Raw genomic sequence first — 24997 nt, forward strand, 5'->3', positions numbered from 1 at the left:
ATAGAATTAATGTAATCCTTTCACCAAGTGATCCTCTCACCATGCTTATTAACTTTTTTCCTATCTGATTTTTGCATTTTTACTTTCAGGGAGTATTGACTGAGTTCTGCCTGTAAAGCAGTCAGCTTACACTGCATTTGTTTCATGTGCAGAAAGGAAATGAAATAACTGCATATGATAATTAAGTCATCAACTGCTTTCAATACTTACCATACCCTGCCATACTTCAGTAATCATACTGTTCTAACATATCACATTTTTCTGATTCATCACTGGTGGCCCCTCATGTCGTTACTGATTGAATACTATGAATAATTCCAACATATAGTGTTTTACACAATTAAGTATTACACAGTGAAGTATTTGTTCATTCAGACTCCAAGAGGGTGAGTTTGTTTTCAAAATTACCTACAAAACCCACATGTGAGTACACAACTTCACAGGGAATTATAGAAAATTTGTCCATTATGTTTATCAAATTATTTTTCCATTCCCAAAGAGAAAAGTGTATATTTAAAGATTATTTATTGCCGAAAATACTGCAAACAATTCTGGTCATTCATGTTCAAGAAACATGAATTCAAACTGGAACAAGTGCAAAGAAGGTCTACTGGAATGATCGGGGAACAGAGAGCCTAAAAGAACTTGGATTGTTTAGCTTTCCAAAACAAAGGCTGACGGGATATCATTGCACTCTATAAACACATCAGGAAGTAAATATAAGGGAGGGAGAAGAGCTAGTTAAGTTAAAGGACAATGTTGGCACAAGAATAAATGGTATAAACAGGCTATGAACAAATTTAGGTTGGAAATCAGAAGAAGGTTTTTAATCATCAAAGGAGTGAGGTTCTGAAACACCCTCCCAACAGGAATAATGGAGGCAAACCGCCTAACTAATTTTAAGATGGTACTTAATAAATTTATTAACAGGATTAATATAACAGTGATAAGAGGGTATTGGATTCAATGACCCAGGAGGTTCCTTCCAGTCTTATGTCCTATGTCATATCATCAGTGCAGTAGATAAACAAAGACAATGTATCTGCCCTGAAAGAACTTATAATCAAAAAGAGAGAAAAAACAGGATGAACCAGGAAGTGTAAAGATGGGGACGGCATAGGCACCAATACTTCAACTGCATACTCATAGATGGACTCCTGAACCCACATGGGGTGGCTTCAGCAGGTTCTGCAAGGCCATAGAGGTCCACCCACATAGATCCAGTTGCAAGACTAGAACCTTAGGGCTAGCTCCACAAAGGAGACTTAAATAAACAGCATTTCAACGCTGAATCTAGGTGCTCTTCTGCCTAGTAGAATGCACAGCCCCAAGTTAGACTCCTAGGCTCACTATACAATGCATGGGGAGAGTTAGGCACCTAACAATGGGATTCATAAAAGCCGGCAGGCTGAACAGGAAGCCACCTAAACTAGCCAGCAGAAAATGCCAACGAGAGGGGTAACAGGGCCATGAGCAACCAGACCTAGTAGTTGGAGTGAGAGTCTACAGTCATGAGACAGGAGTTAAGATTCTTCTGGGTAAGGATACCAGGAGGCCAGAAGCAGCAGACAAACTAGAGATCAAAATCACAAGTCAGATGCCTGGAAATCAGGGTGGGGGCACAGGCAGGGCAGAGTGGAGCCCAGTTGTTTGAACAGCTTCCTGTTCCTGCTGCTGGCTTAAGTAGGGCCAGTGGGCCAATCGCCCACTCTGGAACTCCACCTGTTGGACCTCAGGGATGGACCCTCACACTGGGTCCTAGGTAAACAATTGCCAGCGGGCTGCCAGATGGAGGATTGGAATGTGGCCTCTCACATAAATCCTGTTGGCCTGGGTTTGAGACCTGTGGATCATTACAAGAGGTTGTCCCTCAAAGGGATTTAGGCACCCTAAATCTGGGCTGGAGAGAGGCACCTATCTTTGCTCAGGATTCACAGCTATGAGCCCTCTCTTGGAGTTAGGTGCCTAAAATCAGGTCAATCCTTTCTCAAGAGAAGTGGTGGTGATGGTACTACCACTGCCCTTATACTCTATAGATAAGGATAAGGCTTTGCCATGGACGTCACAGATTCCATGCCTTTCAGAGACCTCTGTGGCAGCTTCAGCCCTGGTAGTGGCAGGACTGTAGATATCAGCCAGCAGGGGCCCCAAGCCACGGGATACCACCGGCCCTGGGGTCTCCGCAGCTCTTGGGCTATGGCAGCAGCGGGTGCTGAAGCCCTCCCGCCCTCCACAGTGGGGCTTGGGCTCTTATTCTCCCCCCCAGGCCACCCTACCCTACCCGTGGGTCTTGGACTTCAGTTCTCTCCCTATCAGTCCCACACACACACACACACACATTATTTTTAGTAAAAGTCACAGACAGGTTGTGGGCTTCTGTAAATTTTTGTTTATTGCCCACAACCTGTCAGTTATTGCTACTAAAACTAACCAAGACAAAATCTTACCTTACTTATAGCTCCATGGCTAGAGCGATCACCCCAGATGTGAGAGACCCAGGTTCAAATCCCCGCTCTGCCTGATTTGGAGCAGGGATTAGAACCCGGATTACTTATCTCCCCAGTGACTACCCTAGGCAATAGGGTATTCTGGCATCAATCTTTCCTGTTCAATCTTTTGCATTTTGTACAAAATATTTAAATATTAATTGGAGCAGGAACTAGAACCTGCAAGCCACTGTGCTTTAAAGTCATTCCCACTCACACTCACTCTCTGGCTCAATGAATATTTAAGCATTCACACTGAAGCCTTCGGAGGAGGGTGGGCTTCAGAGCCCATTTTAAAGTGCTGTCTACACAACTATTTTTAGAGTGCTAGTACAAGCCTGCATGCCCAACTCTATCAGGGCTGCCCGGCGGGGGGGCGGGGCAAGTGGGGCAATTTGCCCCAGGTCCCGGGCCCCACAACAGCCCCCACGAGAGTTTTCAGGGGCACTTTGGCAGCGGAGGGGTCCTTCAGTGCCGCTGAACACACCCAGAGTGAAGGACCCGCCGCCACTTCTTCCACTCCGGGTCTTCAGCGGCAGTTTGGCGGCAGGGGTCCTTCCGTTCCATGTCTTTGGCGAAGTGCCCTGAAGACCCGGAGCGGAAGGACCCCCGCTGCCGAAGACCCCAGGCCCCCTGAATCCCCTGGGCATCCCAGACCTCTATCATCCCGGGCTGGGAGCTTCACTGCTGCAGGCTGTGTAGACATACCCTAACTCCTATCCCTGATTCCTCATCCCACCACTTCCTTTACATAGTAAAATAATCAAATCCTACAACACCCCCAGTTTTTCAGCATTCATTAATTCTTTAACAGTCTGGCTCAGCGTTTCCTTCTCAAGCCTATTCTGTCTACACAAAGGTCATACTTGAACACAAATTATGCATGGGCAGACTATAATCATCTGTGAAATACTGATACTTTTTGCATGAATGCCCATACAAAAATTATATTGTAATGTCTTTATATCCTCAAGAAGTTCTTAATTCACATATCAATCATCTAACTCACCTTAATAGCTCATTTAGACCATTTCATTGTATCCAGTCCATACTTCTAGATATCATTAATATACTCTGGAAGTTGTTATAGTTCACAGTGAGTTCTCAGTCTGAATATATGAGCATGTCCACATTCCCTTAAAAATAGGGAAAGTAGCTATGGTGCATTAGGTGCATTATTCTTTAAATAAATATTGTAGCCAATTTATTTTTGATTCATGAATGCTGTAATACCTGGAACCATAAACTGTGGTTAAATAAAATTGTCTTTGCTTTATTTACGGCACAGCCACATAGTAATGGAGAACTCAGCTCTCTGTGCCATGGTTAATAGCAGTACAGCAACACTTTTAAGTGGCCTTTGTGCTATGTACGTGGAGTATACCTTAGAGGCATTCAAAAGAGTATCATTTTTCAAAAGCTGCAGTTGAACACAGTAACAAATGTATTACAGTTCTCATTCTGCACTGAGATTACCATGGGCACAGGTATCTGCACCTAAATGTGTTCGTTTCTTGCCAAACATCATTGCATATAATAATAATACTGGTTTTAATTTTCAGAAACATTATCCAGCATTTGAAACCTGCAAACTACTAATTTTTTTTTTAGATTACTGCATTTAAAAAAATATAGCACTCACTCCACCAATCCCTAGATTTTTTTAGTTCTATCACTAACTTTTTGCAAACTAGGGTTTATGAAGAAGATCTTTTAGACCCTTAATTATAACTGCATCCTCAAAAATTTATGAAAGGTTCAAAGTAGTGAACAGATTTTTTTATTATTATAATAAATGGCAGTTTAACACATATTTTGTCACTATCCCAATTTGGGAGGCCAAAGGTCAAATTTCCTTCAAGTGCTTAATCAACCAGTGAGATACTTTTCACACACTATTAGAAAATAAAACTATGACATAGTGCCTTAAAAAATGTCTATAGTCATTTTCTCCCTGAGAGCTATACCAGTACTTTACAGTAGAGTGCTTTCTGAAAAAGATTGTTTGGCTTGGACAAAGACCAGGAAAGTCTGATCAATAAATACATCTTCACTGATCTTTATTTTTTTTCAATCCAGTGCTCAGCCTTATTTAATACTTCAATTTCCAGTGTTGCACAATAAGGCCATGTAATATATTCTAATTTAGGCCACCTCAGTGCTCAACTAGACACATTTCATTTGTTACTGTGCAAATTATTGTTGAATTGTATCCACTTACCTGGTTTGCTTTCGTTTGGTTTACACTGCACTTCCTCAACACAGTCTGCGGGAAACCATCCAACAAGTCCTCGGGTGCTGCCTTCCCAGAATCCACCTTCACCAATGCTTAAAACTAAATACAAAAGAGAAAGACAAATGGAACATTAACTTTTTCACCATTTTTCCTCTGGAATAAACTTAAATTCTAAGATTATTTAGACAATGGCACACCCATGAAAATGAACATAGCACAATAAGCCAATTTCTGCTTCCCAAAACATCCGCACAGAATCACCTGCATAGGTGATTCTCAGGTATTACTACTGGGGATGGAAGCAGGGAGCCTACTGTTGAAACAGAGCTTAAGGTGCACATATGACTCCCAAGGCCCCACCACGATCCTTTAAATATACTACTGTATTTCTGCAATACTGATGTTATAAATCATAAATCTCAGCAACAGGAAAGAATGAGAACTGAAGATGCTAAACCAATAACAGGCTCAGATTCTTGGTAAACTGGGTCTCAGAATTTATTTTTTTAATTACTCATAAATGTTATACTTCCTAAGGAAAAAGGAGATAGTATTTACATTATATAGTAATGAGTTCTTTAAGATGCATAGTCTCTATGGATGCACCACGTCAGGATAGTCTCTTGATTGGAGATTTTTGTCAGCAGTGTCCACAGGTCCACACCTGTGCCCTACACATCCCTGAGCTCCAATGTGAGGGTAAATAGGGAAGGGCAAACTTGCTGCTACTCCAGTTCCTTCTGAACCTTAAATTCCAGAGTCAAAGATCCCAAAGCAAAGGGGAAGGAGAGTGGGTAGTGGAGCACCCTTAAGGACAACACACCTCAAAGAACGCCAGTTACTGTACAAGGGAAGTAAACTCTCCTTCTTTGAGTAATTGTCCCTATGGGTGCTCCACGTTAGGAGATTTCCGAGCAGTACCTCAAATACAGACGAGGGTGTTGAGGATATTAATTCAGTGCAGCCTTGCCAATGTTCAAGATAGGTACACTCTTGGATAAAACTATGGAGGTAAGTTAAGTGGTGAAGTGGCCATTTGTACTAGGTGGGTGACAACCCACCAGAGGTCTCATAACTTGCCAGGATGCATCCTGACATCCCATTTTGATACACTTTTGGAGGACACTGGATGCCTTTTCATTCTTTCCACAAAATAATTAGTCTGGGAGAAGCCCTAAAGGGTTTAGTCCTATCAAGGTAGAATCAGAGTATGGAGACTGGCTTCCTTTCCTAAGGAGTTTGGGGTAAAAAATTGATAGTTGAATGTCCTGACTGATTTGGAAATCTGATAAGATCTTAGGTAGGAAGTGAGAATGGGGATGTGAAGTCACCTTAACCCAATAGAACACTATGTATGGTGAATCAGCCATTAGCATTCCTAGTTCTCCTGCCCATCTGGCCGAAGTGATGGTTATGCGGAATGAGGTCTTGAAGCACAAATGAAGAAAGTAACAGGTCCCCAAAAAGTTCCTCGAGGCACTGAGGACTAAGCTGAGGTCCCCAAGTGGAGTAGGTTCTTTGAGATGTGGAAACAGGTTGAACAGAATGAATCTTGCAGCAGTAGGGTGAGTGACAACTCACCCTCAATCGGACAGTGGAACACTGTAATGGCAGCTAAGTGAACCTTAACTGAGGTCAGTGATAGAGCCATGATTTTTAAATTTAGCATGTAATTGAAAATATGTGTGAGGAGAGACTCAAGAGGAGATTATGGATCATTGGACAAATCAGCCTCAGAAACTATTCCACTTCTCTAGACGAGTTTTCCTTGTGGCAGGTTTTCAGCTTTCCAGCAGCATTATTTGGACCTTTAGACACCAATCTCCTTCTATGTCAGAGTGTTGTCAAGGAGCCAGCCCTTTAGGTGGAGAGACAAGATGTTGGGGTGAGTCTTGGTGCCGGATTCCTGGGTCAGGAGGTCTGCTGTCAGAGGAAGGCAAACAGCCCATCGCAGGAATTTGTTGGCCAAACCTATGTTGGCCATGACAGTGTTCTAAGGATGGACACTCATCTCTCATTTCAGCTTGTTCAGGAACTTAAGGAGCAATGGCACTAGGGACTAAGCACACAGCCAGACACAAGGCCAAGAGGAGCATCTCCCCGTGACTTGGAAGCATGCCCTCCCCTCAAGCAGAAGTGCCGGCACTTTCTATTGAACAGTATCACAAAGAGATCTACCTTTGAGGAGCCCCTGGTGAGACAAATTTCCTGAAATACTGTGTTGTTCAGATGCCAGACGTGGTCTTCAAGGAAAACCCTGCTCAGGGAGTCAGCTGCAGTGTTCTGTAACCTCTGTAGGTGAACCTTTGAGATTTCTATGATGTGAGATATGCACTAATTCCACTGAGGCAAGGTGGTCATAGGGGGTGTGTGTACTGCTGGGAAGGGGGACCCAGAGTGTGGGGCTACTGCTGGGGGAAGAACCGGGGGTAAAGGGCACCGGGGTCCAGGAGGGACATGGGCCTGAGGCAGGCAAGATACCGGCCAGCAGAGGACTCTCTAAGAGCTGGAATTGAGCTAATTCCCGAGGCAACCAGCAGGACGTGCTGTGCTGGTGAGCGTCGAGCTGCTACATGTGCAAATGAAGGTGGACATCAGAGAAAGCCTGTCCGTAGGCAAGTACTTTATGGCAAGTGTGGAGTCCAGAGTGGCTCCAACAGATTCTATTCATTGTACAGGTGTGAAAGGAGATTGCTCTGTGCTGAGTTGGAGGCCCAGAGTGTGGAACAGGGATAGAGCCTTGTTGGTTGTGAACTATACCTTGAGAAAGGAGCAAGATCCAGTTGCTGAGACAGGGGAAAACAATTATTCCCATCTGATGAAGACGGACTGCAATGGCTGATAGGACTTTTGTCAGGATCCTCAGGTCAGTTGAAAGGGCAAAGGTCAGGACATGGATAGTGGTCTTTGCCAATGATTAATCATGGGATTAATCATGTATCTGTAGAAAGGCTGCATAGCTATATGAAAATATGCATCCTGGAGGTCAAGGGCAATGAACCAGTCCCCTAGATCCCAAAATGGAATTATCGCTGCCAAGGTTACCATCCTGAACCACTGACTGTGGACAAAGATGTTTAAAATCCTGAGATCCAGAATCGGTCTCCATCCTCCTTTTCTCTTGGGAACCATAAATTAGAACCCTTTTCCAATGAAGTACAGGAGAGAATGCAACTCCTGATGTAAGAGACCCTTGTGAGAAGGGTCCCAGAAGAGGAGTGTAGAAGGGGTGTAAGAGGGAGGAATGGAACTGAACTGGATGGAATTGAAACTACCTCTAGGTTTCATCTGTCAGAGGTGATGAGCTCCCAGGAAGGAGAAAATGGGAGAGGCAGACTCCATAATGTTGATGAAGGATGGATTGGTGCATCAAAGGATCTGGGTTGGTGTGACCCTCAACCAATGCATCAAAAACGGTCACTTAGAAGAAGCCATTGACTGATGTCACTGTGGAGGTTGGCCCCTTCTTAGGAAATCTGACCTGTTTCTGCGTGGTTCAGTCTATTTCATGGAGGTTTGGTAGTGGACAGAGGGAGACTGTTGAGCTGTTTGTGACTGACTGTATTTTCTCTTTGTTGCAGGTATATAGATGCCAAGAAATTGCAAAATTGCCCTGTCTTTGAGAGAGTGGAGGGATCAATCCGTGACAACACTGAAGAGCTTAACCTTTCAAACGGAAGATCCGCCATGGTATTCTGTACTTCCCTAGGCAGGCCAGAGAATTGTAGCCACTACACAACACAGCACATGACTACAGCAGTTGCTATAGAACTCAAAACTCTGTCCTCTGCATCAAGTGAAGCCTGAAAGAAAGTCTAAGTGATCATCTGGGCTTCTCATCTGGTGATGAGAGCTTGAAATGTCTCCCTCCACTCTTGAGACAAGTGATGAACAAAATGAGAGAATTTCAAGTAATTTGTGAAGTCATATTTCACCATCAAGGCCTGATAGTTAATAACTGGGAATTGTAGAGTGGCTGAAGAATAATTCTTACAACTGAGAAAGTCCAGGCGCCTAAGCTCCTTGTTGGAGAGGGCTGATCTAGACCAATACTGTCCATTTCTTTTGTTGATAGAATTGATGACCGAAGAGTTAAGGTTAGCCTGTTTGGAAGTAGGTGGGATGGTCGCTGGTGTTTGCCACACCATGTTGGCTAGTGACAATAAGGCATCATTGATAGATAATGCAATCGTGACTTGAGGAGTGATCTGGAGGATGTCCAGCAAGGAATGTTGAGGTTCTTGCATTTCCTCCAAGAGAATCTGCAAGGGCTCTGCAATTCTGAATGGCCTTGAAGTCATCTGTGCAGGATGGCAAGGTGCACATAACTGCCTCATCTGGTGAGAAGGTGGATTTATTGGATGGTAGTGACTCCCCTATGCCTAGCTCTTGCTCTTCTAGAGGTTCCTCCTGAGGAAGAGGGTCAAGAACCATCAGTGGCTATTGGTCTTGAAGGGTCCTCTTACACAGTAGTACCGTTTAGAACTGTTTGCCATAGGTGACTCAAGGATTCCAGAAACCCAATTCCAATGGGGCATAACCAAAAGGGATAGGACCCAAGGGTGCTCCTGCCAGGGCTGATGAATCAGATGTATACTGCGGGGGGTCCCATTCTCAGGATGGTATCTCAAGGGAGGAAGGCTGGAAAAGGAAGGTGATGGAATCCTGGACGGATGCAAGGAAACATCCTTTCCTATGTCTAGTGAAGGAGCTACAGATGTCAGTACCAGAAGCTGAGGAGAGAGTGGTAACCACTTTGGTATTGGGGGTTGAGTCTTCATGAGATGGTGTGGTAGCACCAGAGAATAGGCTGGCTCCAAAGCGAATGTTGGTACCTACAGGAAAACTTTCAGCAGAGGGAATTCATATTTTTCCAGGATATGAAGATCTGCATGGGAGAGGAACCAGAATGATGCTGGTGACTCTGGGTACTGTTCCTTGGGATTAAGCATGTTGAGCAATACTGGGGATGGTAGTGATGAGCGATCTGTGCACTCCTTGCTGTGACACTATGAGGACAGTACAGAGATGATTCAAGTCCTTGTTTTTCAAAGAGTCCATGCATTTTGAAGAATCCAATTCCAGTATCAACACTGGTGACACCCAGCGTTGCTTGCTGGTAGACTTCTTGGAACTGGAAGTCTTTCTGGGTGATACCAAGGTATCAATACCACAGGAGGTAGGAGTCTCAGCATTACCCACACTGAGATATGCAACCTCCTTGTTCCCTGGCTTGAAGAGTGACCTTTCCTCTCTTCTGGGCCCCCTTTCTAGGAAATAGGGCTTCTTCATATTAGAGGATTTCAAAAACTCCCAAGGCTCTCCATATGTTCTTTGCTTACAGAGGCAAGGCTGACACAGTCACCAGAGCATTCTGAGCTGTTGACGCCAATGTCTCAGACCCTGCCAGTCTCAGGGAACACTCCATAAGTAGCAATTTTAATCTGTTCTCTCTCAACTTTCTGGATCTGCTTTTGAAGCCAGATCAGATCTTGTACTTAGAGGGGATGTGAGACTCTCCAAAGCAGAGAAGCCAGGTGAATGTCCGTCACTGAAGGGGAAGGACATGTGGCAGGTCTGGCTGGGTGTGAAAGCCAGGATCTTTGGCACAATCCAGTAAAGTCCACAGAAAGAGACCAAAGTAGGCCCCAATTGAAAATAAGGTGGGGGACACCCCCAAAAGGACAAACTGTGTACTAAAACTAAACAAAGCACACTACAATAACAAGAGAAATACAAATGAGGTAAGGGATGAATGTGCTATGTAGTGGACCCTGACACTCCAGCTCAAACTGTAGGTGGCTGAGAAGGAAGTGGAGTGGCTGTAAGTTTGCCTCTCCCTATGTAGCCTGGTAGTAAAACACGAAGTGCAGGGCACAGGTGCATACCCACAGACACGAATGACAAAAATCTCCAATTGAGAGTGCATTGGTATATGCACATACCTTATACAGAGCACCCATGGGGACAATAATTTGAAGAGCACAATACTTTATTTAACGGTTAACTCCAGAGACTTGGAATCTGGGTCAAGTAATATGAATTTCATGGTGTGAGCATATAATGAATACTCGCATATCCCAAAGCTAATATACACAATGGGGGTACCTTTTGAAACACTCTGCTGATTTTCACAGTGGAAGAAAATGACAATGGGGAGTGAATGAACTTCTTCTAAGAGGAGGAAAAGATTTACTTTGCATAGGTAATCATTTTGAAATTGCTCTTATCTCTTAGCAAGGATTGTGACAGAGGACTTCAGAACAACAGTATAAATACAGTACTATTATCAAACATTTAGAGTAAATGAATTACAATAATTAAAATAACTAAAATATATTTTTCCAACTCTGATGTTTAAAGAAGCTCAGATAAATCACTGTACATTTAGTACCTCTCTAAAATAAGAAGCCTGAGATATTCCAAAGAAAAAATTAATACAAGGTTGTGTAGACATTTTAAATAAAAATAGCAAAACCAATGCCAAATACTTAAAATAGACAATTAATTTGATCTCCCTCTCACACACACAAAACTCCTTGTGAAAAATAATGAAACTTTAAAACTATAGTGCTGTTTCTGATTGCACCTGCATTTTGGAAAAGTGCAGCTCTACTGAGTTCAGAGGACTTGAATTTCAACTTGATTTACACTGATGTAAGTGACATGAAGAATCAAGCCCATGCATGGCAGGATATGTAGTACTTTCTTTAATACTAACAGGAATTCCAGTTGTCACACCCGAGAAGGCCAGTATAAAATTATATATGGTATTAATGTTTACCTAGATTTAAGGCAGTAATGCAATAGTAGCTATTTCTGATACTACTTATTAATGTCTATTAAAATAAAAATACTTGATAGGAAAATGTTCCTCATCTGTCAATTCTATTTCTTTTAAAGTTTAGATATATAGACCTTACAGAATGAACATTTCAAATGTCATGCTAAAAAGTAAAAAGTACAAACTTAAGCCCACAATCCAGCAACTGGATCCCCAAGCACAGACCCCTGAATCTATATAGAAGAAGGGTGTGCAAACTTTTTGGCCCAAGGGCCACATTGGGATGCGAAATTGTATGGAGGGTTGGTTAGGGAAGGCTGTGCCCCCCAAACAGTTTGGCCCCAGCCCCCTATCCGCCCCCGACTGCCCCCCTCAGAATCCTCGACCCATCCAACCCACCCTGCTCCTTGTCCCCTGACCACCTCCTTCCAGGACCCCCCGCCCCAAACCGCCTCCTATCCAACTCCCCCTGTTCCCTGATCCCCTGACCGCCCTGAACTTCCACCCCATCCAACCGCTCCCTGTCCCCTGACTGCCCCCCGGAATCCCCCTACCCAATGTGTTTGCCACCGCTGCCCCCTTACCATGCCGCTCAGAGCAGCAGGAGCTTGCAGCCCGGCTGCCTGCGTGGCGGCGTAGCTGCAGGGGAGGAGGGGCAGCAGGGGAGGGGCCAGGGGCAAGCCTCCCTGGCCAGGAGCTCAAGGTCCGGGCAGGATGGTCCCACAGGCTGGATGTGGCCCGTGGGCGATAGTTTGCCCACCTCTGATATAGCGCCCTAAAGGAAACAATTAAGCATCTGTACAACTTTATATACATGAGTAGTCCTACATATACTTAAGTATTTGCAGGATCTGGGTTTAGGGCCCTCATCTGACTGAGCACCCTCAGCTCCCACTGAAGACAATGAATATGTATGAACTTTTGCTCAGGCTACATACAATATACAGTTAGAGACTGACTAAATTTCAATGCATTTTTTTAATCTTCCTAAAAGCCATAGATATTTTGTGTGCATAAACAATCCCAGGTCTGTGTTTAAAAGGGAGGGAAAGTGACAAAACCATACTCGTGTTTTAAAGATATTAACAGAAGAAACTCAGTATCACTGTGAGGACCATTTATAAAGAAAAAAAACGAACAATTTATGCTGATATATCCCACTTGCTCTTGGAAATAATTACAGCATGTGCATATAACACATAAAAGTCTGAGGAATCTCTTCCCAGCTGTATAAAATATATTTACAATTCCTATAATAAAAAATGTTCAATCTTATGTGACTAGCTCAACAGACAAGAGGCAGAGATCTCCTCCTGAGCTACTACCTCTCATCTGATAAAACACTGGGGGAGATTCTGCTCTTAGTTATACTGATGAAAATCCAGAACAGTAGAGAGAACTGAGGAAATCTCCATATATACGTCAGTGTAACAAAGCAGAATCTGATTCATGGTCTTTAATCTTCATATAAGAACAGGGTGTATGTCTTTACATGTGAAGGGACAGATGAAACTTTATTAATAAGAGATACAGATATTATATTTATTTTACGATTGAGTACAAGTTACTATTGTAGATCAATTCAATTTTATTTTTTTCCAAAAAAGGTGGAAGCTAGCCTGGGATCCCAGTCAGATGGAAGAGATAATGAAATGTATGAAAATGCAGGACTCTTGTTGCAAATAATTATTTTTTGTACAGAGAGCTCTGAGCACTTAATCTCAAACTGATTTCATTTTACTAACTCACAGGAAGGAGAACGTAGACTGCCACGCAATGGAGAAAGACTGCCTCCTTCCCCTAGCTAGTATTTTATTAATGTAAGTCAGCACTGTGGCGCTACGCCTCCATATTCTTCATAGAGATATTGTTATGATATGATTATGGCATAACTATGATGTATTTTATGCAAGATTATGCATGTGAGATATCATTGGAACGGTTATGATTTACTGAATATAATTATCCTATTTGTATGCATGTATGATTTCTGTATCTAAAGTTAGAAATACTGTCTATGCATCTACATATACATTACATAGATCCTTCTGTTTCTACATAGAATTTATATTTTGGTTTGTTATAAGTCAGGTGGGTATTTCACACCCACAGGGAAAGTTTGACATATTCATGCTAGTAGCAGCTGAAAATGGCTAGTCCATCCTCATCAAGGTGGAAAAAGGCATGTTTCTTTGAGTCCACAGGTGAATTCAAGGTAAAGAGTGACTATTAAATGCCACAAGTAGATTTCTAAGAATCCCACTTTGGATCATCATTAAATGAACGTTTAAAGTGTTATCAACTACTAAATGAGGGGAGTTTGGCAGAACTATATGTAGGATGCTTGCTTGATAATATGGTGTCTGTGAGGTGGTAGGTAGCATTTTGGGTAGAATGTATTAGTCTTTACAGTTCTGGGTATTTGGTTTTAAATGATACTGCATATTGCTGTTTTAGGGCTTGTACCAGCTTGCACATAAGTCAACAGAAAGATTCAATAAGAGTGGGAATGGGCTTTTGTAAATGTTCTTCTTTTGCAAACAAAAACAGGTTGATTGGCTTCTTGGCCCTCCTACTACAGAAGCATGGTATGATTGGTCCCTGATCAGGAGATAGTTGGGGGTAGTGGGATAGCAAACCCAACAGTGCTTTTCATTAAACTAGAAAAAAATTTAAGTCTTCATTCTTCGCTATGTTGAAACCTTTCCAAACTAGGCAGAAAACCATGTAAGGCCTTATAGACCTAGTCTCCCCAAAAGTACAAAACTCAAACTCTGCTCATCCAGGAAGCCTTGTACTAAAATTTTTTCTTGGATAATCTGCCTTCCTGATTTATTACTTTTAATGGGTAATAATAAAAACAGGGGTTAATTGGTTACATGGATGGAGTCCTGGTTTTTCTTCTTGGAGCTAGATGGAATTCTAATTAATTGCGGGGTGGGTGTAGAAAAACACTCTTTTGACAGAACTTTTCAAAGTTAAGTCTTCATTTAATTTGAGTTCCAGGTGACTAATAAGCCCCACAAGAATACTCATCTGGACATAGGCAGTATGTATAATAGGCCAGGGAAGGTGTAGCCTGCCCCTGGAAGAGCTGCAGCCACCAGATGCCAGTTGCAGGGTTTGCACAGGAAGTTTTCTGCTTATTATTATGCCCCATGCAGGTTTCAGGGCAGCTGAGCAGCTAGTAAGTGCTACTCAACTTCCTGGGTTCATCAGTAATCTCCCTCCAGAGAGAACCCAGGAAGCTGAGTAGCACATACTGCCTCCTCAGCCGCCCTGGAACCTGCATGGAGCATATAAAAAGCTCAGTTTCTTCCAAAAGAGACGAGCTTTTACCTCACAGTGCCCTTGGGGTCTCAGGAGGGAAGGTGCAGCTGGCCCGTGGCTCCTCCAGCTGCGGGTATGTGTGTGTGGAGGTCTTGTGGCTCCTGCCATGGGGGGGGCTTGGGAAGAAGGGATGGGGGGGGGTCTAGCCTTCCCAAAGGGGGGCTCCAGCCGCTGCCCATGCACCTGGATGAGGAAATAGCCTTGCCATCTAAGACCCCAGAGCAGGAGAAACTCCCTTTTGCCCGTCCCTAACTCACACAACCAACTCCTTAGGTTATAATGGTAACTTCCTACTCTCCTAAGCAGACCCAAAAATCAAAGCATGAAGGAACAATGAGAATGTTCAATCTATTTTTGAATACAACTAAGTTAATAGAATGAGGCTATTAACAAGTGTTTTGGAGCATGACATTTCTCTTCATCTGAAGTTGATCCTAAGTCACAGATCTTACCTACTACATAATTAAGGTCAACACAAGTTAGTTTGACTTTGTTCTAGTTTTTCAAGTCCCTTTTTCTAATTTTAGATTGTATTTTGCTCCCATCCAAACCTCTCCCTTTCCTACTTGTTACTGTCAGAAACCCTCCCTCCCTGTTGCTGGTGTTGAAGAGGATGTGCCATGTAAGCAGATCCTTTTGACCATACAAAGCAGCATCAAAAAGATGTTATGGTGTTATTGGAGAGCAGTGGGACAAGTCTGGAGCGCCAGCCGGCAGGTGGTCAGGGAGCAAGTATCTTCAGCCCTGCAGACATTCAGGGGAGTTGGGAAGAAGCAAACCCAGTCTCCTCAAAGATTGCTAGGTCCCTGAGACTCCAAGACAAGGAGTAGAAATGTTTCTTGGTGGAGGTGAGCAAATAATTGATCATTCAGTGGACAAACTGGGGGGTGGGAGAGGGGTTATGTAGAACAGAAATTGATTTTTTTCAGCTTTGCACAGAAAAAAAAACAAAGTTTTGTTCACTGAAATTTTTTTGCCCAGCTCTAATCCTGAGGAAATCTGCAAGTACTTTGTCTGTTAAATTAGCCTGCCTGAGTTCTTCTGGGTTCTTATTACTGAATAGTAGTTTTTCCCTATCTGCCATCAGGAGGGGACCACTCTTAATGGCCCCACTTTATACTAGAGACTGGGGCGGTAGATCCACTTTTGTGAATTATAGAAGAGTTGCATGGTGCCTGGTAAGGCAGATTCCAACAACAGAACCAAGGGCCAGTGTGGAAAAGATAAGGCAGTGAGGGAGTTCAATGGAATCGGGGCGCTCTGGAATTCGAAATTGGCCAGCTTTTTGTGAACTTCTCTCCCCAGGATCACTCTCATGGTGCTATTGTTTGCTTTGAGCCTCTGCAGGAAGTCAGATGAGGGTTACAGTTGCCTATGACTGTGTCTAGAATATATCTACAGTATATTGTAGCACAGTGATTTACATCTTGTAACCAAGTACTACTGCCTTGGCCATTCATCAGCATCAGATCACTAGACTCATACCATATATTCTGATTATAATCTTTCTGCTAAAGTGGGTAGTATGAAACCATCTGTTAAAAAACAAAAAAACACTAGCTCCAATTTTAAGTATATTGCCATAGGTTGTCCCTTGGCTGGGGCACCTTCCTGTGGCATGACAGGTGCACCCCTCCTCAGTTTCCTCATGAAAGGAACAGTCTCAGATACATAGTCTTTGGCCATAATTTATTTGTGTACACTAGTGCAATAGTTGCCGCAAAACCCTTGTAATAAAACTACTCTCAACAAACCCTCAGTAAACATAAAGGCACAACAGGTTTTCCATTCCACTCTGCTGGAACAAATGCCTCCAGGTCAAGAGTCAATAGCACCACTCTGTTCCCACTTCTATTTGCCTCTACTCCAGGGTACCACTCTCCAGGCCATCCATGAGAGACTAGTCTCGTGACTCTCACCATGGCCCCAGCTCAGGTCTCCAGTAAAAGAGACCTCCCCACAGTTCTATGAGTCTCCAGGACCAACCCCTTCTTCTGGGAACACAGATAAAAAAACCCTACTCCTCCACCTTCAGGGCCCTGCCTTCTTTCCGAACTCATTGGATACTATTCACATTTGTTGCCTACACTCCCTCTAAGCCTCCTTCCTAAATACTCCCAACCATCTTACTGACCCTGAACACTGCAAAGATGAAAGAAAGGTGGTTTAAATAGCCAGTTGGTGATTCCCTTGGCATAAGGGAATGCTTGGGTGGTACAGCTTGGCTGGTTTTATACCACTAGCTTAGTTCACAAAGCTCAGTGGGTGCTTCAAAGGTCTCGGTGGGAGGGAGATGTTAATGTTAGTACAAATTAAAGCACTCACCCCCACCCCCCTCCCACCCTGCAATAGCCATGTGTTGTTACAACTACAGCTGGGAAAATATCAATTTTTTTTTGTTTACTGGCAGTTTCACAAAATGTGTGTGTGTTGGGGGTGGGGAGCTGAATAAAAAAAATGACAATTTTCAGCCAAGAGAAAAAAAATCTGTTTTGGGTCAAACGAATGGACCCAGAACAGAGATCTCCCACTGGCAGCCTCCTTTATAATTTTAAGGCAAGCAGCCAAGAACACAGAAGACCTATGCTCACTTCCTCCCTCTCCCTGCTACAGAGAAGGGATCTGAACTTGAATCATCTCCTACCTTGTGACCTAACCACTGGACTATGGGATAGTCTAGGACAGGTCTCCCTCAAAGGCTCCTGCTGAAGGTGTTCCAATTGTTATAAATAATTAAATAACTGAAGCACAACTTGAACATGGGTCTTCTACCCCACCCCAGGTCAGGTCACTAAACACCATGTTACAGAGTCATTCTCATTCTCTGGTCCAATGACTATTTTTATTGTCATTCATAGTAGTAATTCATAATAATTCATAAAGTGTCAAATTCACAAATAGCTTTGGATCAACCAAAACTGAATTTTTCCTATGAATAAACTATTCCTCTGAAAATTTCACCCAGCTCTAGTTTCAATGTTCTGAGATATTAGTTAGCAAGGGTACAACTTTCTCTGTCATTTTCTAGTATAGTTGACTTGTGAATGAGTAAGTTAGCTTGTAACAAGTCACAATTATTCTTAGCAGGGATTTCTGTTAAAGTAAATATACAATTATACACCACACAGTACAGTAGAACCTCAGAGTTACGAACACCTCAGGAATAGAGGTTGTTCATAACTCTGAAATGTTCATAACTCTGAACAAAACATTATGGTTGTTCTTTCAAAAGTTTACAACTGAACATTGAGTTAATACAGCTTTAAAACTTTACTATGGAGAAGAAAAATGTTGCTTTCCTTTTATTTTTTTAGTAGTTTACATTTAATACAGTACTGCACGGTATTTGCCTTGTTTTATGTGTGTGTGTCTGCTGCTGCCTGATTGTATACTTCCGGTTCCAGATGAGGTGTGTGGTTGACTGGTCAGTTCGTAACTTTGGCGTTCGTAACTCTGAAGTTCTACTGTATTCTACTTTTAAGGTTTGCTTATCCAATAGTTTAACACTCTGATTACTGAATTTACTCATGCAGAGTAGGAAAATTACTGTTGAAAAACAAAACAGCTTTTCTGTAGTTCTTCTCTTGTCAATATTTTATTTACTATTCTAATTTGTGCAAAAGCCCAGGACCCCAACTTTCTTTTTGTCTAGAGGTATTGTCTGTCAGTAATTTCTTCAAACCCAGTAGGGGTTCAATAATCTTTTTCTTCTCAAGCTGAGTTATAAGATGGATTTCACTATAGATGAATATGTTTTTTACATGCTTGGGTTGCCCAGTTGGCTGAGGTCACACTGAACCAGAAGTAGTTAAGCACTGATCAGAATTTCTAGTGCTAAAAACTACTGACATTCTAGTTATCATATGGACCTGAATCACCACCACCACAGTACTCAAAGACTCCAAGTGAGATCAAAGACTTATTATGCTAGGCGCTGTATAAACACAGCTGGAGACACTCCCTGTCAGAAGAACTTGCAATCTATATCAGAGGAGACAAACAAAACACAAGACAAGTGCTGGAGCATATTTGAGCTATTTAAGGGCATTCCATGCCTGGAGCCTGACTACAAGGTGCTGAACACTGTGAACCCCAGCTGAAGCCAATGGGAGCTCAGAGTACTCAGCACCTTGCAGGATTAGAAAAGAATGTACAGCCCCCATACACTTTTGCTGATTTTTAAAATGTAGCTGTGTCATAAGCATACAGCTAAGGGTAGCATAAAATCCCTCCTTTACCTGTAAGGGGTTAAGAAGCTCAAATAACCTGGTTGGCACCTGACCAAAAGGACCAGTAAGGGAAGAAGATCCTTTCAAATCTGTGGGGGGAAGTTTTGTTTTTGTGGTCTTTTGTTGTTCTCTCTGGGACAGAGAGAGACCAGGGCAGGAAAAAAAAAAACTATCCTAAATCCCTACCTGAAATAAGCATCTAGATTAAAAAAATTGTAAGTAAAGCGAATAAATGCGTTAGATTATCTTTTGTTTTAGCTTGTGAATTTTCCCTATGCTAAGAGGGAGGTTTATTCCTGTTTTTTGTAACTTTAAAGTTTTGCCTAGAGGGGAATCCGGGATATTTTAAATCTTATTACTCTGTAAAATTACCTTCCATCCTGATTTTACAGAGGTGCTTCTTTTACTTTTGTCTTTATAATAAAGTTCTGTTTTTAAGAATCTGATTGGTTTTTAGTATCCTAAAAACCCAAGGGTCTGGTCTGGTCCTATTTGGTGGTATATGAGTCTCAAGCCTCCCCAGGAAAGGGGTAAAGGGGCTTGGGGGGATATTTTGGGGGAAACAGGAACTCCAAGTGGTCCTTTTCCTGAATCTTTGTCTAGCTCACTTGGTGGTGGCAGAAGTACCATCCAAGGACAAGGAAGGATTTGTGCAGGGTGTATCTTCTTTATTTTTTCCTATGAATTTATTTGGCAGTGCCTCCACCCCCCTCACTCCTTCCTGGCAGGGTCACCAGGGCAGCTTGGGAGAAAAATTCTAACCACAGGGTAGTCCCCACTTACTTGCCAGATAGTTGGAGACTTCCAAAAAATAACACAAACACATATAATTATTGTGTTGAATATATTGTATTAAACAGGAGACAAATATAACATAACAGGGTAAAACACTATTTTTAGGTTCACCGGTGCCCACACTGCTAATACCTGTGACTTTCCCCAGTCACGTGACTTAATGTAGCAAATGTAAGATTAGTGTCCCATTGGAACGCGTACTTTGCTAGGGCCCTTGATGACCTAAGACCACAAAATTCTTCTCTGCAGTGGTTTAGCAGTGTGGCTGACTGGGTTCAGTACAGCCCAAAAGACTCACAAGTGGGAGAAGGTGGTAAATCCCTCCACAGGTTTAATATGCATCAGGTTATAAAATCCCCAAACCCTTACTCTCTGGCTTGAGGACACAGTTCAGGAAGTAGGGGGTCCCCAAAACAAATTTCCTGACTGACTAACTAAAAGATGGTGCACTCAGACTAACTAAAAGATGGTACATGAATGATCCTCAGGTTCAGAGATATCTCTGGACTCCTCAGTCACTACAGAGGGGCTGATCTCTGCTGGCAGAGATCCTCTTGAGGCAGGAATCAGGCTCCTTCAGGCCCAGGATTTCCCCTCACCACAAAGGGGTGCAAGGCTCAAGGTACAGATTACACAACTGTACTAAAATCCAAACTGTAGTCTCCTAGCTCAGTGTCCAGACACACACACACACACACACACAGAGCAGGCAGCAGCCCTGAACTAGCAGGCAGAGCAGAGCTGACCATGTGGTGACTGGTCTCACCTAGGGAGCTGGAGAGCTAACTCAGCCTGGCTGGAGAAGTTTCCCAGCAAAACTCTACAAACTCGGGAAGTTTCCCAGCAAAACTCTACAAAATCGTCAGTGGAGAAGGAAAAGCCCAGCTTAGGGATCTTGCTTTCAGGTCCCTAGAGGCCAGTTCTCAGGGGGAACTTTGCATACAGGGCTGGGACTTACCAGCTCCCCACACAGCCAGTACTGCCCTTGCCCTGGCAGACTCTGAGTTTGACTTGGCTCCCCCTCCCTACCAGGGGCAGTGTGCCTCTCACTGAGCTGCCAGCAGACAGAGCCCCAGGAATCTAGGTAATCTCCTTGGGGCTTACAAGTGGTTAGATAAATCCTATGTGAAGCAGATCCATAAGTGAGCTAAGCAAGGTCACTGGCAAAGGACAATTTACACTCCCCACAGTTTCATAGCTTGTTTAAGATCATGTGCTTTCATAAAGAATTTTTGTTTAGTGTATTTTTCAGTCACCAGAAATGGTCTGTCTCTCCATCATGCAGAGTGCTACCCGTCACTAGTATCTGTTACCATTTAGAAACAAAATATAATAGCATAGACTTCAGTCACTGGTAGCCCTATGCAGGATACCCATATGTTACTGCATTGCCTTATTTTTGTGATACAGAAATACAGGTGAGAAAACCTGGATTTGTGCTGGAAATCACTTTAGATAAGCTATTACCAGCAGGACAGTGGGGTGGGAATAGGTATTGTTTCATATTCTCTGTGTATATATAAAGCCTGCTGCAGTTTCCACGATATGCATCTGAAGAAGTGAGCTGTAGCTCACGAAAGCTTATGCTCTAATAAATTGGTTAGTCTCTAAGGTGCCACAAGTCCTCCTTTTCTTTTTGCGAATACAGACTAACACGGCTGTTACTCAGAAAACTACAAGTTCTTCACCAATAAAAGACAAGGAGCTTTGGGAGACATCAATCTCTCTCTAAGATTCATGGTTCTGTAAATAGATGCTGCTGACTTTTGAAGCATTTTTAATATATAAAAAATACAGTGGTGGTAATAGTAATTAACGTATTTTGCATCAGCTATATTATCTAGGTTAGATATAAACATATGGGTGATTTACAAATATACTGTGATGGATTTTTAAACAAACTGAAGAAAACAATAGAAAATACTGAAGGAAATAATTCTCCATTGCAGAAGGCAATAGATATTTTCCGTATCAAATCTCTATGATATTACCTGGCCAAATAGAAATATCAGGTTTATTTTTATAAGTTAGACATAGCCCTTTTTGTATCATGAGTGGCAGACACACAAATGATGTCAGTGTGTATGACTAATGGGTAAAAAATAAAGCGGATATTTTTATCTAGACTCTGCAACATCCTATTAATACACCACACTGTATTTAGTTTAAGTTTTCACTTGAACCTGGCCCACACACAGCTTTCTCTGAACACTTCCAGTCCCAGACACTTTGATCTATTGTCATTCATGCATTTCTTATGAAAAGAAAATGATACCTCACTGCTAGGTACTTTATTATATATCCAGTTACTTTATCATAAACAGACTTTGCACTTACATAGGGTTCACAATCTGAAGATCACAAAGTTCTTTGCAAAGGTCAGTAAAGAAGCAGTATAGTGCCATTTTATAGAAAGAGAAACTGAGGTACAGAGCAGTAAAGAGATTTCCTCAAGGCCACACAGCAGCAGGGTCAGGAATAGAATCCAGGTCTTCTATTTTCCAGTCACATGCTCCAATAAAAATCCATGCTGCCACCCTATCAAATTATTCAGAAAGGACAAACCAACTTTGGGAACAAACACCTCACTCAAAAATTACCAGTTATCCTTACTGAAGGCCTTTCAGTTCAGAAATGTACCCCCTCCCTCTCCAGCTTTTCCAACTGTTCTCTTCTTATTCCTTTAAATTAATCTATATGAGTCACTCCCAGCCAATCCCACTCCTCTGCATGTTGTTCTCTCTCTGTCCCTGAGTTAATTGTCCTTGCTCCCAGCTTTCATTGTAGTTCTTATCATGGGATGTTAGGGTTTCAAGCAAGTCTGAAAAATGTATCCTGCAGCACAGAGGCACACCGTGCATTCTGAAGACACTTTGATTACTGGAAGTCCCAAGGAATCCTAAAGTAAATATTCTAATTTCAATATTTTACACTGAACACACACCACAAAATCATAAAGTTATAGATTATGTTTTTCTCTGTTTATATGTTGTTATTTATCTTGATTTCAGATACATAAAAAGCACATACCCTAACTTTTATATGCCTCATGTAAAAATAAAAAGTCACACAAACAGATCATACATCCTAAATTTATTAGCAAAAAGTGTCAATGAACTGTTTTTGTCTGTGCTGAGTGACAGCTCTGTACTGCAGAAATTGCATTTAATTTTAGTTTTATTTAAATTTTAATTAAGTTTTATGAGTAAACTGTTATGCCATTGGCTGAAAATATGGCCTACTATTTTGTACAGTGTCTGAAGCAGCTGGTCACTTTTTCAACTCAATAACAATAGTATGAGGGGGGCCTTCAGTTATAGGGAAAAACTATGTATGTTCTTTTGTTGTCCAAGCTTGTGAAGGCTTTACAGCCAGCTTGATATTTGTTTTTATGTATGCATGCATGCAGGTCACGTGTTAACTTTTGAACACCATATTGGATCAATTCCAAAATGTCAGGGAATGTTCTAGGCATCAAAGGACAGAATCATTTTGATTTTCGGAGAATTTGGAAAACTGAAAGGGGAAAAACGGGGGACAAATAGAGCGCCTTCTATCTGACTGGCACAGCCACAGCTTCAAGTAATTCCTCCAAGCACCTCTGCAATAGTCTATAGATCAAATAACTGGTTGATGACACCCACTAACACCTTCCAGCATAGGGGCACCCCTCAGCTCATCCTCCATTTCACCTTGAATGGTCTCTTAGAAAATGTGTTAACTACTTATGCTAAACCATCTTGTGGCTTACAGCTGTGACATTCTGAATACCTTTCCCAGACTCTGAAGAAGAGCTCAAAAACTTGTCTCTTTCACCAATGGAAGTTGGTCCAGTGAAAGATATTACAGAGACAAGGTGGATGAGGTAATCAATTTCCCAATAGTTTATCATGCATAGGCCTGGCTGGACATGAGTAATTGAACATGGTGGAGGCATCATTTCTTGGAAAACAGAATTAGGGAGGTAACTAGGCTGAAAATGAAATGTTGGTGCTAAGATAAATAAATGGGTCCTAAGCCAAAAGAAGATATCTGAGCAAGGTAAGATAAGAGGGGCATCACACAGGTAACCATTTACTTAAGATCAAGATAAGGTAAGTTGGGAAGGTAAAGATGAGGTAAAGAGCAAATCGTACATGGACCAGAGCATGCTGTATAGGAACTGGTTCCTACAAAGTAACCAAGCCAATCAAAAAAACACATGATGCAGTGTATAGTAAAAGCAATGTAATGCGTAAATGTGTATTTGAAAAGAGATTTTCTGAGTAACTTTGTACGTGTAGCATACCCCTACAGCTACCTCCTATGCTAGAATATGATCAACTCAGCATAGCTTTACCATATGCCAAATAATGGAACCTGAGTGATGAGACTGGAATCTGAATTCTTGGGGAACCAAGTGGAAAGGGTTTCAGGGGAACCCCAACAACATGTTGACACCCTGAATGACTTATTACCCAGACAGAAAGAAGTATAATGGAAGACTGGGAAGAAGTAATGGGGGGCATGAACACAGCCCATGGCATGGGGGTGGGAGAATGGAGGACCCTTAATGGGTGAGGGGGGAAGGGGAGACACACAGAACCCCTAGTCAGAGGGAAGGTTGGGGAAAATCCCTGGCACAAAAGGGAATGGAGGTAAGTGGGAATGCGAGTACACACAGAGCTACTGGAATGGGGGACAAACAGAACTTCTAATGGGGAGAGGTTGTAGGGAGCCCCTGAAAAAAGAGGGGGTGAGGTGGGAGGGTGGTACACAGGTAGCTTGTGAGGGGGTGGAAATGGAGGGATGCAAGGAGCCCCTGGTGTGTGCAATAATCTTGGCCTACACAAGTGTGCAAACTCCTAATGTTGTTCTGTCATTTTTCTTGCAACTTCATCACCTTGCAGTGAGGGGTTGAGAGAGAGGGTCCGGAGTCTGTTGATGTACATTTCATAGCAAGGGAAAATAGGTAACGAGAATTTATACTGAGGAAAATCCATTATGCTTGAAAGGCAGAGGCCCTGATACAAACTGGAAACAGGTATCCTGAAAGCACAATATATCATCCATTGCCAAAACAATGGACATGCAAATAAAAGTTCACTCACCTTGGCTGGCGAGTATGGTTAAGGCAAATTGCAAACTGATCTGAGAG

At 42.5% G+C, this 24997-nt stretch overlaps 1 protein-coding gene across 6 annotated transcripts in view; it reads right to left on the bottom strand.

Moving 5' to 3' along the window:
- SHANK2 (SH3 and multiple ankyrin repeat domains 2) overlaps positions 1 to 24997 on the bottom strand; it is a 613170-nt gene that overhangs the window by 299517 nt on the left and 288656 nt on the right. For all 6 annotated transcript variants that reach the window (XM_073347891.2, XM_073347893.2, XM_073347892.2 and 3 more), the window contains one exon: positions 4708 to 4821. In XM_073347891.2, coding sequence (XP_073203992.1) covers positions 4708 to 4821 — 114 coding nt within the window. The remainder of the gene's footprint in view (positions 1 to 4707; positions 4822 to 24997) is intronic.

Source organism: Lepidochelys kempii, chromosome 6, assembly GCF_965140285.1.
Source record: "Lepidochelys kempii isolate rLepKem1 chromosome 6, rLepKem1.hap1, whole genome shotgun sequence".
NCBI lineage: Eukaryota > Metazoa > Chordata > Testudines > Cheloniidae > Lepidochelys > Lepidochelys kempii.